The sequence below is a fragment of the Somniosus microcephalus genome, chromosome 10 (assembly GCF_052327205.1).
Source record: "Somniosus microcephalus isolate GS21.2 chromosome 10, FLI_Smic_1.0, whole genome shotgun sequence".
In the NCBI taxonomy this organism is placed as follows: Eukaryota; Metazoa; Chordata; class Chondrichthyes; order Squaliformes; family Somniosidae; genus Somniosus; species Somniosus microcephalus.
In genome coordinates this window covers 177,859,418-177,871,629 of record NC_140996.1, presented here as the reverse complement: position 1 = coordinate 177,871,629, position 12,212 = coordinate 177,859,418, and the positions used below count along the sequence as shown (strand labels likewise).

Sequence of the window (12,212 nt, the reverse complement as noted above, 5' to 3'; positions counted from 1 at the left end):
AGGACAAGTTGACAAGGTTGTTCAAAAAGATGGGATCCTTGACTTTATTAATACAGGAATATAGAGTACAAAAGCAAGGAAGTTATGCTAAACCTTTATAAAACACTGGTTAGGCTTCAAATGTGTTAAATTCTGGGCACCGCACTTCAGGAAGGACGTCAAGGCTTTGGAGAGGGTGTGGAGGAGATTTGCTGGAATAGTGCTAGGGATGAGGGACTTTTGTTGTGTTGGGGTACTGGAGAGGCTGGGGTTGTTCTCCTTGGTGTGGAGAAGGTTGGGAGGATATTTGATGGAGGTGTTCAAAATCGTGAATGGTTTTGATGGAGTGGATAGGGAGAGGCTGTTTCCAGTCGTGGAAAGGTTGATAACCAGAGGGCACAGATTTTTTAAATGGTGAGAGGTTGGGAAATGTTGGTGTTCAGTGGGACCTAGATGTCCTTGTACATGAATCACTGAAAGTTAACATGCAGGTACAGCAAGCAATTAGGAAAGCAAATGGTATGTTGGCCTTTATTACAAGAGGATTTGAGTATAAGAGTAAAGACGTCTTACTACAATTATATAGGGCCCTGGTGAGGCTACACTTGGAGTATTATGTATAGTTTTGGTCTCCTTACCTAAGGAAGGATATACTTGCCATAGAGGGAGTGCAACGAAGGTTCACCAGACTGATTCTTGGGATGGGGGATTGTCCTATGAGGAGAGATTGAGTAGACTAGGCCTATATTCTCTGAAGTTTAGAAGAATGAGAGGTGATCTCATTGAAACATACAAAATTCTTACAGGGCTTGACCGGGTAGATGCAGGGAGGATGTTTCCCTTGGCTGGGGAGTCTCGAACCAGGGGTCACAGTCTCCGATAAAGGGGTCGGCCATTTAGGACTGAGATAAGCATACCAAAGATGGTGGGGAACCAAGGGTCTAATGAGGGTAAGGAACTTAACGTAATTAATACAAGTAGAGAAAAAGTACTAGAGAAACTAATGGGACTAAAAGCCGACAAATCCCCTGGACCTGATGGCCTACATCCTAGGGTTCTAAAAGAGGTGGCTGCAGAAATGGTGGATGCATTGGTTTTGATCTTCAAAAATTCCCTAGATTCTAGAACGGTCCCAGTGGATTGGAAGGTAGCAAATGTAACACTGCTATTCAAAAAAGGAGGGAGCGAAAACACGGAACTACAGGCCAGCTAACCTGGCATCAGTAGTAGGGAAAATGCCAGAATCCATTGTTAAGGAAGTGGTTGTCGTCGTACGTGTTTTCATACTGTTCCCTTAGGGGAGCTGTATGAAGTGGTGGAAGGATTTCTGGCCGCGATTAACGCTCCTAAGGAAGTGGTATCATGGCACTTAGAAAATCGTAACATGATTAGGCAGAGCCACCATGGTTTTATGAAAGGTAAATGGTGTTTGACAAATTTATTGGAGCTTTTTGAGGATTTAACTAGCAGGGTAGATAAAGGGGAACCAGTGAATGCAGTATATTTGGACTTCCAAAAGGCATTCGATAAGGTGCCACATAAAAGGTTATTACACAAGATTAGGGCTCGTGGGATTGGGGGTAATATAGTAGCATGGATAGAGGATTGATTAACGGACAGAAAACAGAGAGTAGGGATAAACTGGCCTTTTTCAGGTTGGCAGGCTGCAACTCGTGGGATGTTGCAAGGATCAGTGCTGGGGCCTCAGCTATTTACAATCTGTATTCATGACCTAGATGAAGGGACCGAGTGTAATGTATCCGAGTTTGCTGACGATACAAAGCTAGGTGGGACAGTAAGCTGTGAGGAGAACACAAAATAGTCTGCAAAGGGATATAGATAGACTAAGTGAGTGGGCAGTAAGGTGGCAGATGGAGTATAATGTGAGAAATGTGAGGTTATTCACTTTGGTAGGAAGAATAGAAAAAACAGAATATTTTTTAACTGATAAACTTTTAAATGTTGGTGTTCAGCGAGAGAGATTTGGGTGTCCGCGTGCAAGAAATACAGCAAGCAATAAGGAAGGCAAATGGCATGTTGGCCTTTATTGTAAGGGGGTTGGAGTGTAAGAGTAAGGAAGTCTTGCTACAATTGTACAGGGCCTTGGTGAGACCACATCTGGAGTCCTGTGCACAGTTTTGGTTTCCTTATCTAAGGAAGGATATACTTGCCGTGGAGGCGGTGCAACGAAGTTTCACTAGATTGATTCCTGGGATGAGAGGGCTGTTCTATGATGAGAGATTGTGTAGAATGGGCCTATACTGTCTGGAGTTTAGAAGAATGAGAGGTGATCTCATTGAAACATACAAGATTCTGAATGGGGATTGACGGGGTAGATGCTGACAGGTTGTTTCCCCTGGCTGGAGTGTCTCGAACTAGGGGGCATAGTCTCAGGATAAGGGGTAGGCCATTTAAGACTGAGATGAGGTGGAATTTCTTCGCTCAGAGGGTTGTGAATCCTTGGAATTCTTTGCTCCAGAGGGCTGTGGATGCTGAGTCTTTAAGTATATTTAAGGCTGAGTTAGATAAATTTTTGGACTCTAGGGGAATCAAGGGATATGGAGACCGGGCGGGAAAGTGGAGTTGGGGTGAATGATCGACCATGATCTTATTGAATGACGGAGCAGGCTCGAGGGGCCGCATGGCCTACTCCTGCTCCTATTTCTTATGTTCTTATGAGGAGAAATGTCTTCACTTGGACGGTGGTGAATCTTTGGAATTCTCTCCCCCAGAGGGCTGTGGAGGCTCAGTCATTGAGTACATTCAAGACCGAGATCGAAAGATTTTTGGATATTAAGGGAATCAAGGGATGTGGGGATAGGGCAGGAAAGTGGAGATGAGGTAGAAAATCAGCCATGATCTTATTGAATGGTGGAGCAGGCTTGAGGGGCCAAATCGCCTACTCCTGCTCCTATTTCTTATGTTCTTACATTCTTGGACCATCTCAATTGTACTCCACAACGCAGCTGTAACTCTTGTGTAAAAATGTAATCAGCGTTGAGCATTTCAAAAGTTATCAGCATCTGTCCATGAGATATCTACTTAAGCAACACCTATGATATATGATTTAATTTCTATTTCTGTTTCTATTCATATGGTTTTATCTTGGAAATCCATCAAGGGTAATATGAGCCAGTTGGCCCTGCACTGTGCATAGGAAGAGAGATGATGGCATCAAACTCTATTTTGGAACATTAAAATTCTCTTGCTGAAAAAACTGCAGTAACGACAAATCTAACTGTTCAGAAAAGTAAATGCACCCGGTGGTTAGAAACTGCTGTCGGTCTGTCATTTGCTTGATCAAAAAATATTCAGAAAATGCACAGAAGTATTCTGTTTCAGCATTAGCTACAGATTCTTTGGCAGAAATTTAAATCATGTTTCAGTAACAGTTGGCAAACATCCCAAAATGTTGTAGATTCTAAAGCATTCGGGACTTGAATCAACATGGGAACAGGCGTAGGCCATTCAGAGCCTCTCGCATGTTCAGCCATTCAATTGGATCATGGCTGATCTGTACCTCAACTCCATTTGCCTATCTTTCCTCCATATTGCTTAATACCCTTGCCTAACAAAAAAAAATTTCAATTGGCCTATCGTCAACAGATGTGATCTAACCAAAGCTTTCTAAAACTGGAGCATAACTTCCAGCACTTTGTATTCCAGCAACCTTGAGATAAAGGCCAACATAGGCCTGGAAATTGCGGTCAGAGGCTTGGCGCCCACGAACATCTCCGAACTTACCTGGTGTCTCCGGAGCTTCGGACTGTTCTGGTTCTGGGCCTGCAGGCGTACGCCTGCGTAAAGGCCCATGGATCCCGGGGCGCATGCGGTTCGCAAGCACCCCAGTGATCATGTGGGCTAGGCCAACCAATCAAAAAGGGGGATTCCTATCATGCTTGTGGGGATTCCATTTACGTACGGAATCCCCGTAAGCATAATAGAAATCACCTAATAAATAACATTTCACACCACTTAAATAAAAATAAATGATCAGAGGTTCAAAATTAATTAAAATACCCTTGAATGATATATTTAAAATAAAAATTTAATTTTTTGACAAATTTAAACCTTTTAAACCGGACAAACTTTACCTAAACTAATCTTAAATGTAAGTGAATGTTTAAATCATTAAAAAAAAATGTATTTTAACCGTTATGCTGGTAAAAGAAGGCCTTACGGCTGCTTTGCACGTGCGTACGCTGTCGGAAGCACCTTAAAATCCGAGCCATTGTTTTTTTTGTACCTGTCCACTGCTAGCTTTTAGTGATTTATATACCTAGAACCCTAAATCTCTCTGCTCCTCCACAGTTCCTAGCTTCTTACCATTTAGATAATACTGTACTCTGATCTATCTTTCTTGGGAAACTTTCTTCCTCCCATCTACACAACTGGCACCTAACTTGGTGTCATCAGGAAACTTGGATATACGGCTCTCTATTCCTTCATGAAAGTTACTGATAAATACAGTGAAAAGCTGAGTGCCCAGTACAGATCCCTGGGAGACACCATTAGTCACGTACTGTAAATTGGAGTGCATACCCATTATCCCTACTCGCCGTCTCCTGCCTTCTAACCAATTCCCTACCCATGTCAACATTACAGAAGAAAGCGTTTGATTCTCCTCTTTCCCTAATGCCATGCAGCAATCCCTGGTCAAGGGAATCGATAGACTACTCCTAGGCTTGAGCTGATACCGTTGTTTAATGCGAAGTGGGCAACAGTCACCAGGTTGACTCTCCATCTTCAGCTTTCTCCTGCATTCTCCACTCTCTGGCTCAACTGAGATTGGGAAGTCATTGTGCAGGGAAGAACAGTGTTAGTCATGGTGCAGTGTGTTGATGCATAGCTGGATCTCTCATTCCATATTTTATCACTTGTTCTTCCTAAACCAGCTTTGCTTGAGGCATAACTTTGATTATATTTTGAATACATATTTAGAATTGCAATGATCAGACTCTTTGCCTGCTAATCCATTATGTTGTTAGATATAATAGAAATGATTATTGAACCTGTCCCATAGCTCCGTATAACACTGACAGATGGGCTGATTGGTGTGTGCTGCAACAAGGTTACTGACTGTGAATCCCAAGATGTAGGGAGGGGAAATCCTTAATATTACATTACTTGTCCATTTAAGTATCCCTTATCAGCTTGCATAATTCATTACACTCATTGAGTGAAAAGTACTTGTCAGGCATGCTCTTGCAAAGCAACCATTTATCTGGCGAGGACACTGGCAGTTCACTGGTGCAGCTTGCACTTCCATCATTGCCTGCCTTCCCATTGGTCTAACAAAATGATTTCTTTTGTACTAATAGCCCTTTTGTTGCTCTGAAGGTTATTTATTTTGTAAACCTGAAAAGCTGCTGATAGCATGTGTGGGTGCCCCACATGCATTGAACAAAGCGTGCCTGTCGGTCATTGTTTACTGAGCATTGTGCCGTTCTCAGCAGCTTAATTTACTGCGAGCGCAGTCCTGCTGTTTTATCAAACTTTTAACATGTGCCATCAGTGAAACATAAATTCTGTTCACTCCAAATTACTGAGCGGGTTCTTTCTGGTCTGAACACTAGGGCCTGGTTGTTCGTCCTCAGGCTACGAGAAAGCTGATGATGAGATGTCTGGAACTACATCTACAGAGCCGGATCAAGCAGCCCGAGTTATTAATATCAACCTGCCTCAGATAACTAAATTCTGTGACAACCGTGTCAGGTAAGAAAATCTTATAAACTTATAAAATTTTATGTGTGAGGATTAGAATGTTTAGTCATAGACTGAAGGGGAAAGTTTAATTTTTCTCCACAGAATTGTACAGTTTAAATTACTTATTGATGTTAAATGTGTCACTTTTTGCAATATACAGTGTTAATAGCAAGAAATAAGATCTGTGCCTGATTGTAGGAAACCTAGTTTCATGTTCTGCACAAGAACTGTGTTTATTTAAGGTATACCAAATTAAACTCAACATGAAGTTTGTTGAGCAATAAACTGATTTTGGTGACTGAAGAAATACCTTCTCAAAGACATTGCACTACATTGAAAGATGTAGGTTTTTGTGTATTAGTGATTTCACTTGCTAATGTGTGCTCTTTAAATAAAACATAACATAAGCCAGAAGTCCAGATTGGCCCTGAACTCCTTAATTATCAGTTCAGTTCAGGTTTGCGTTTGGATGCAGCTAATTCTGCTATATATTGCAGCACTTGCATGGAAAGAGAATTGTGCTCCCCATTTAGATTGTAGGTTTTTGAACTGGGGTCTGGATTTCTGTCTGGGGCTAAGCATACGATGTGCTGTAAACATGTTTGGAGAATTCTCTTTTTGACTTACTAGCATGTTATTTCTGTTGCTGTAACTTAATTTCAAAATATATTTTCTGCAGTAATTCTCTTTTGGATAGCTCATGGTCGCTTTTCGAAGTTGGGAACCCTTAGGAATATGTCACAGATTGAAGGGAATACCAAACACGAAAGTTTGAAAAACCCTGGTTTAGATGTACTGTGATGGCGAATGTGCTTTTTGTTTGGCGAGTTTCGGATAGAGATGGCAGGAGGGACAACAGCTCTGGCAACTTGGTCTGGAAATGGGATTTTGAAGTGTGGAGAACACATTTGCAGCTAGTACCTGCTTGCTGCCTTTTCCTGGGGAGGCAGCAAGTAACATATTTTCAAGAGTGAAATGGCTACATCGTACCACATGAAGTCTGGGAGTAGGAATCTGAACACATGGGGTTTCGATTGTACAGTAACTTCCATTTGCAGATCTTTGAATCCCAATTCAGATTCATTTCCTTCAGGAAGAGGCTAGAATATTTTGTTTCTGTGATGTGCTAAAGTAGTGCTCAAACTCCTGAAGCTGCACTTCAAGATCTCTAGAAAGCAAATATAACAGGTAACTTGGGTTAATTATTTAAGTTATAATGCCAGGAAAGGATTCTAAAAGATGGAAATATGAATCTCCAAGATTGAATTGTACCTTCCATGCTCTTTCTAGCTGTTGTATTATTATACTATATAGGGAAGTCAATGTGCCTAGAATGCTGGTCATCTGGGAATGATTATAAGGCAGTTCATTGATCAAAAGCAAGAAAGAAAGAAAGAGAGGCTTGCATTTCTAGAACACCTTTCATGACCTCAGGACGTCCCCAGCCAATGAAGTACTTTTGAAATGTAGTAGCTGTTGTAATGCAGGAAAATACGGCAGCCAATTTACACACAGCAAGGTCCAACCAACAGCAAGGTGTTAATGACCAGATAATATGTTTGTGATGTAAGTGGAGGGATAAATATTGGCCAGAACTCTCATGCTCCTCTTCAAAAAGTGCCATGGGATCTCACCTGGGAGGGTAGATGGGGCCTCAGTTTAACATTTCACCCGAAAGACGGCAACTCCGACAGTGTAGCACTCCCTCAGAACTGTACTGAAGTGCCAGCCTAGATTTTGTGCTCAAGTCTCTGGACTGGGACCACAACCTTCTGACCCAGAGGCAAGACTGCTACCACGAAGCCAAAGCTGACACCTAATCAATAGGTGCAAAGTGCATGGGGTAGAGCCATCATCTGAACTGTAAGAAATCTGATTACAACCGTGAAATCATTTCCCTGGTATCTCTCATTCAGTTTTAGTTAGTTTCATCACAGCAAAGATGCCAACTGCCATGATTTTTGTCTTAATATGAAGAATGTTAGCAAGGTCGTTGCACGAGGAAATGTTCTGCAGTTGTTTACTAAAATTCTTTGATGTGTGAATTATGAATATTTTTTAATCTGAACAAAATCAACTAGAAATGGGGTCCATGGAACAAGTACCTTGTAATAAAATTGGACTGAGTCCATCAAACAAGTAGGAACATAAGAAATAGGAGTAGGCCATTCAGCCCCTCGAGCCTGTTCTGCCATTCAGTAAGATCATGGCTGATCAACTACTCCAACTCTACCTTCCCCCATTATCACCATATCTCGTGGTTCCCAAAGATCTATCGACCTCTGTCTTAAATATACTCAAAGACTGAGCATCCACAGCCCTCTGGGGCAACAATCCCTATAAGGCACCTCTCTGCTAGTTACAACCTCAAAAAAATTTGAACAGATTTGCCAAACACGATATTTCCCTTTCATAAATCACTGTTGAAATCATTAAGTGCCCTGTTAGCACATCCCTAATAATAGATTCTAGCATTTTCCCAACAACTGATGTCAGGCTAACTGGCCTATAGTTCCCCGTTTTCTCTCTCCCTCCCTTTTTTGAATAACGGGGTTACATTTGTTACCTTCCAATCCGCGGGGATCATTCTAGAATCTAGGGAATTCTAGAAGATCAACACCAATGCATCCACTATCTCTGTAGCCACCTCTTAAAATCCTAGGATGTAGGCTATCAAGTCCAGGGGATTTGTCGGCTTTTAGTCCCATTAATTTCTCCAAAACTATTTCTTTACTAATTTCTCTAAGTTCCTCATTCTTATTGACCCTTGGTTCCCTACTATTTCCGGAATTTTTTTGTCGTCTCTTCCTTGAAGATGGATACAAAGTATTTGTTTAATGTCCGGCCATTTCCATATTCCCCATTATAATTTCTCCTGTCTCCGCCTGTAAGGGGCCCTCGTTTACTTTTGCTACTCTTTTCTTTTACATATGTGTAGAAGCTTTTGCAATCTGTTTTTATGTCTATACCGCCGTAAATAATAGGAAAACCCCATAGAGCTGTTACATTACCAGAAAAGCACCGGAGACATGTACATAAAAACCCTGTACGAAGCAAAATTTGTTGGAGGAATTTAAGATGCTCGTAAAATTGAGTGGAACTAGCCTGAAGGAGTTTTAGTGAGGAAGTTGTCTGTGCTATCAGTGGTGTGGGAAAAACTAATGGCTTAGGAAATGGGAGATATGATGTAATCACTTCTGATTAAGTTGAATTTGAGAGATAATGATCACATTATGGGCGCTGCAGTCTAATCACTGGAGTAGTAACTGTACATTGTACATTTTAAGTTGATTCTCTGGAGTTGCATGGTTCACAAGAACTGATTTTAAAAATTAAAGGAACATTGCTAAATCCCTATCAGCATTTACTGTTGGCTATCAAGTGTGCTCGATTCTGAAATCAAGTTTTAACATTTGATTATATCTGATTTTGAAAAAAAAAACTGCTGTCACTTTAGAAAGATTAGAAAATTGGCTCAATTTGTTCATTTTTCAAAGCATTAGTTACTTTGTACGTTTGGAAACCAAGTTTGCTTTGCAAAAGTATCCATTTTCAGGAAGTTCTGGTATATTCTCTAGATAAAGTAGCTTTAATTTTTCATCACAAGATGTTTTTATTGTACGTACGTAAGTGTAGTATTAACTGAACATCCAGATATATTTTGTAACAACTATGATTTCAGTGTTGTTTCCCATATGCCGTGCCCATGTTTCCACAGAAAATACGTTGTTAAAAGGGTCTAAAGTTAAGGCTGCAGTGCTTCTACCGAGCAGGATCAGAAACTGCTTCTATATTGTACTAGGACCCGGGCCCATGATGTCAGCCCTCAACACACCGGTCTCGCGCAGTCAGCTGTAACCCAAAAGTAAACTTGCTGAGACTTGCTAATAGTAGTGGCTAGGAAGGTCTACTTTTACTGGGTCTTCCCAGCCTTAGTGAAAACCAACAAATTTATTGGTGCCAGTAGTGATGGCATGGAGGGAGTGCAGCAAAGATTCACCAGACTGATACCTGGGATGGCAGGAATGACTTATGAGAGATTGGGTCGATTGGGCTTATATTTGCTGGAGTTTAGAAGAATGAGAGGGGATCTCATTGAAACTTATAAAATTCTGACAGGACTAGACAGACTAGATGCAGGAAGGATGTTCCCGATGGCGGGGGAGTCCAGAACCAGGGGTCACAGTCTAAGGATAAGGAGTAAGCCATTTAGGACAGAGATGAGGAGGAATTTCTTCACCCAGAGAGTGGTGAGCCTGTGGAATTCTCTACCACAAAAGGCAGTTGAGGCCAATTCATTAAATATATTCAAGTAGGAGTTAGATATATTTCTTAAGGCTAAAGGGATCAAGGGCTATGGGGAGAAAGCAGGGACAGGGTACTGAATTTGGATGATCAGCCATGATCTCATTAAATGAATGAGCAGGCTCGAGGGGCCGAATGGCCTACTCCTGCTCCTATCTTCCATGTTTCTGTTAGTGATGACGTTAGTGCCATACAAAAGCAGCTTAATGTCACTGGATCATAGGAAAGCAGAATACTAGTCGGGGTGGTTGAGCTCTCAAGTGAGCCTAGTTTGCCTCTGCAGTTCCTAATACGGGAAATTTGCTATGTTGGCTAGCTATTCACTAGAAGAGATTCTCCTAGTACAGAGAGCAGTTAAAATCAGTGGATAAGGCAGGCCACAGATTCTCGTCCATTTCCATCAGATGGTCAGTCTACAGCATTGGAAGAGACCCAAGAAAAGGCCTGGAAATGGTGCGCAATGCAAGGGAAAACGAGATTAACTTATTGGGGTGGCAGTGTTGCCAACATTTGTGCTTCTCAAAAGAAATCCTGACGCAGCAACCAAGCCGTATGAGACAGTGCTGAAGGGGAGCTGAAGGAGTTCAGCTGTGCCTCGACATGGCATTAAGATTTTTGAGAACTATACGTTTTGGCAATACTGTGATGGAAATGAGAATCAACACTGGGCCCACTAACCTTGCAAAGAAATTAAAAATGCTTTTCCTTAAAACACAAACATTGGCCAGAGGCAGTTTTTTAACATATCCAAATGAGAAGCAATGCCCTTTGCTGTGAGATTGTAGTTTGCTGAGCATGTGTCAGAATGACCTCACTGTTTCATCAGATCAGTGACACTCCACTGTGCAGTTGTTGGTCCAACAGAACTTTCACATTCTCACTGTGACGCTGTGGCAGAGCCACTGAGGGACTCTGAACAACTGTACATAATTCCCTTTAACGATGTGTTAGCTACAGACTAAATCTGTACCATTGTATATACTGTTTGCATGTACAGTGCACGGCCCCTTTAAGAGCGCGGGCAAACGCGATGACATCATGCTGCTAATCACGTGATCACCCAAACGCGGGAAAAATGTGATGACGTCCTGACGCCATCCACGGGACCGCCCAGGCAGTCCTCGTGGAGCCTCCGACCTGTTAAGACCTGTATTCATAGTTCTCTTGCATCAGTCTGTTTAAACTCGTTAGTTTGATATTAAAAACCTTTTTTGATTGATTGCCTGCGTCGAACTCAATCTCTAGATAGGAATTTGACCATTCCTACAACGCTACAATTGTAGCTAGATTGTGTTAGAGGCTACATTTCTGCTGGTGCTGATCCATTGAGACCCAACTGAAAGGGTAAATTTATGCAGCTACTGCAGCCGAGCAATTACTTTTTAAAAATTCATTTGTGGGATGTGGGCGTCGCTGGCAAGGCCAGCATTTATTGCCCATCCCTAATTGCCATTGAAGGTAGTGGTGAGCTGCTGCCTTGAACCGCTGCAGTCCGTGTGGTGAAGGTACTCCCACATTGTTGTTAGGGAGGGAGTTCCAGGATTTTGAACCAGCGATGATGAAGGAACAGCGATATATTTCCAAGTCAGGATGGTGTGTGACTTATAGAATCATAGGGTTATACAGCACAGAAAGAGACCCATCGTGTCCGCACTGGCCATCAAGCCCTGTCTATTCTAATCCCATTTTCCAGCACTTGGTCCATAGCCTTGTATGCTATGACATTTCAAGTGCTCATCTAAATGCTTCTTGAATGTTGAAGGTTCCTGCCTCTACCACCCTTTCAGGCAGTGAGTTCCAGATTCCAACCACCCTCTGGGTGAAAAAGTTACTCCTCAAATCTCCTCTAAACCTCCTGTCTCTTATCTTGAAACTATGCCCCCTGGTTATTGACCCCTCTACTAAGGGGAAAAGTTCCTTTCCATCTACCCTATCTATGCCCCTCATAATTTTGTACACCTCAGGTCCCCCCCTCAGCCTTCTCTGCTCCAAGGAAAACAACCCCAGCCTGTCCAGCCTCTCTTCATAGCTGAAACGCTCCAGCCCAGGTAACATCCTGGTGAATCTCCTCTGCACCCTCTCCAATGCAATCACATCCCTCCTATAGTGTGGCAACCAGAACTGCACACAGTATTCCAGCTGTGGCCCAACTAGCGTTTTGTACAGCTCCATCATAACCTCCCTGCTCTTGCCTTCATTAGCCAAGGCATAGAATATAAGTA

General features: G+C 42.2%; 1 protein-coding gene across 9 annotated transcripts in view; it reads left to right on the top strand.

The window, feature by feature from the left end:
- The window catches only part of atp8a2 (ATPase phospholipid transporting 8A2), a 696,532-nt gene that overhangs the window by 199,449 nt on the left and 484,871 nt on the right, over positions 1-12,212 (top strand). For all 9 annotated transcript variants that reach the window (XM_085999230.1, XM_085999235.1, XM_085999229.1 and 6 more), the window contains one exon: positions 5,556-5,694. In XM_085999230.1, coding sequence (XP_085855356.1) covers positions 5,556-5,694 — 139 coding nt within the window. The remainder of the gene's footprint in view (positions 1-5,555; positions 5,695-12,212) is intronic.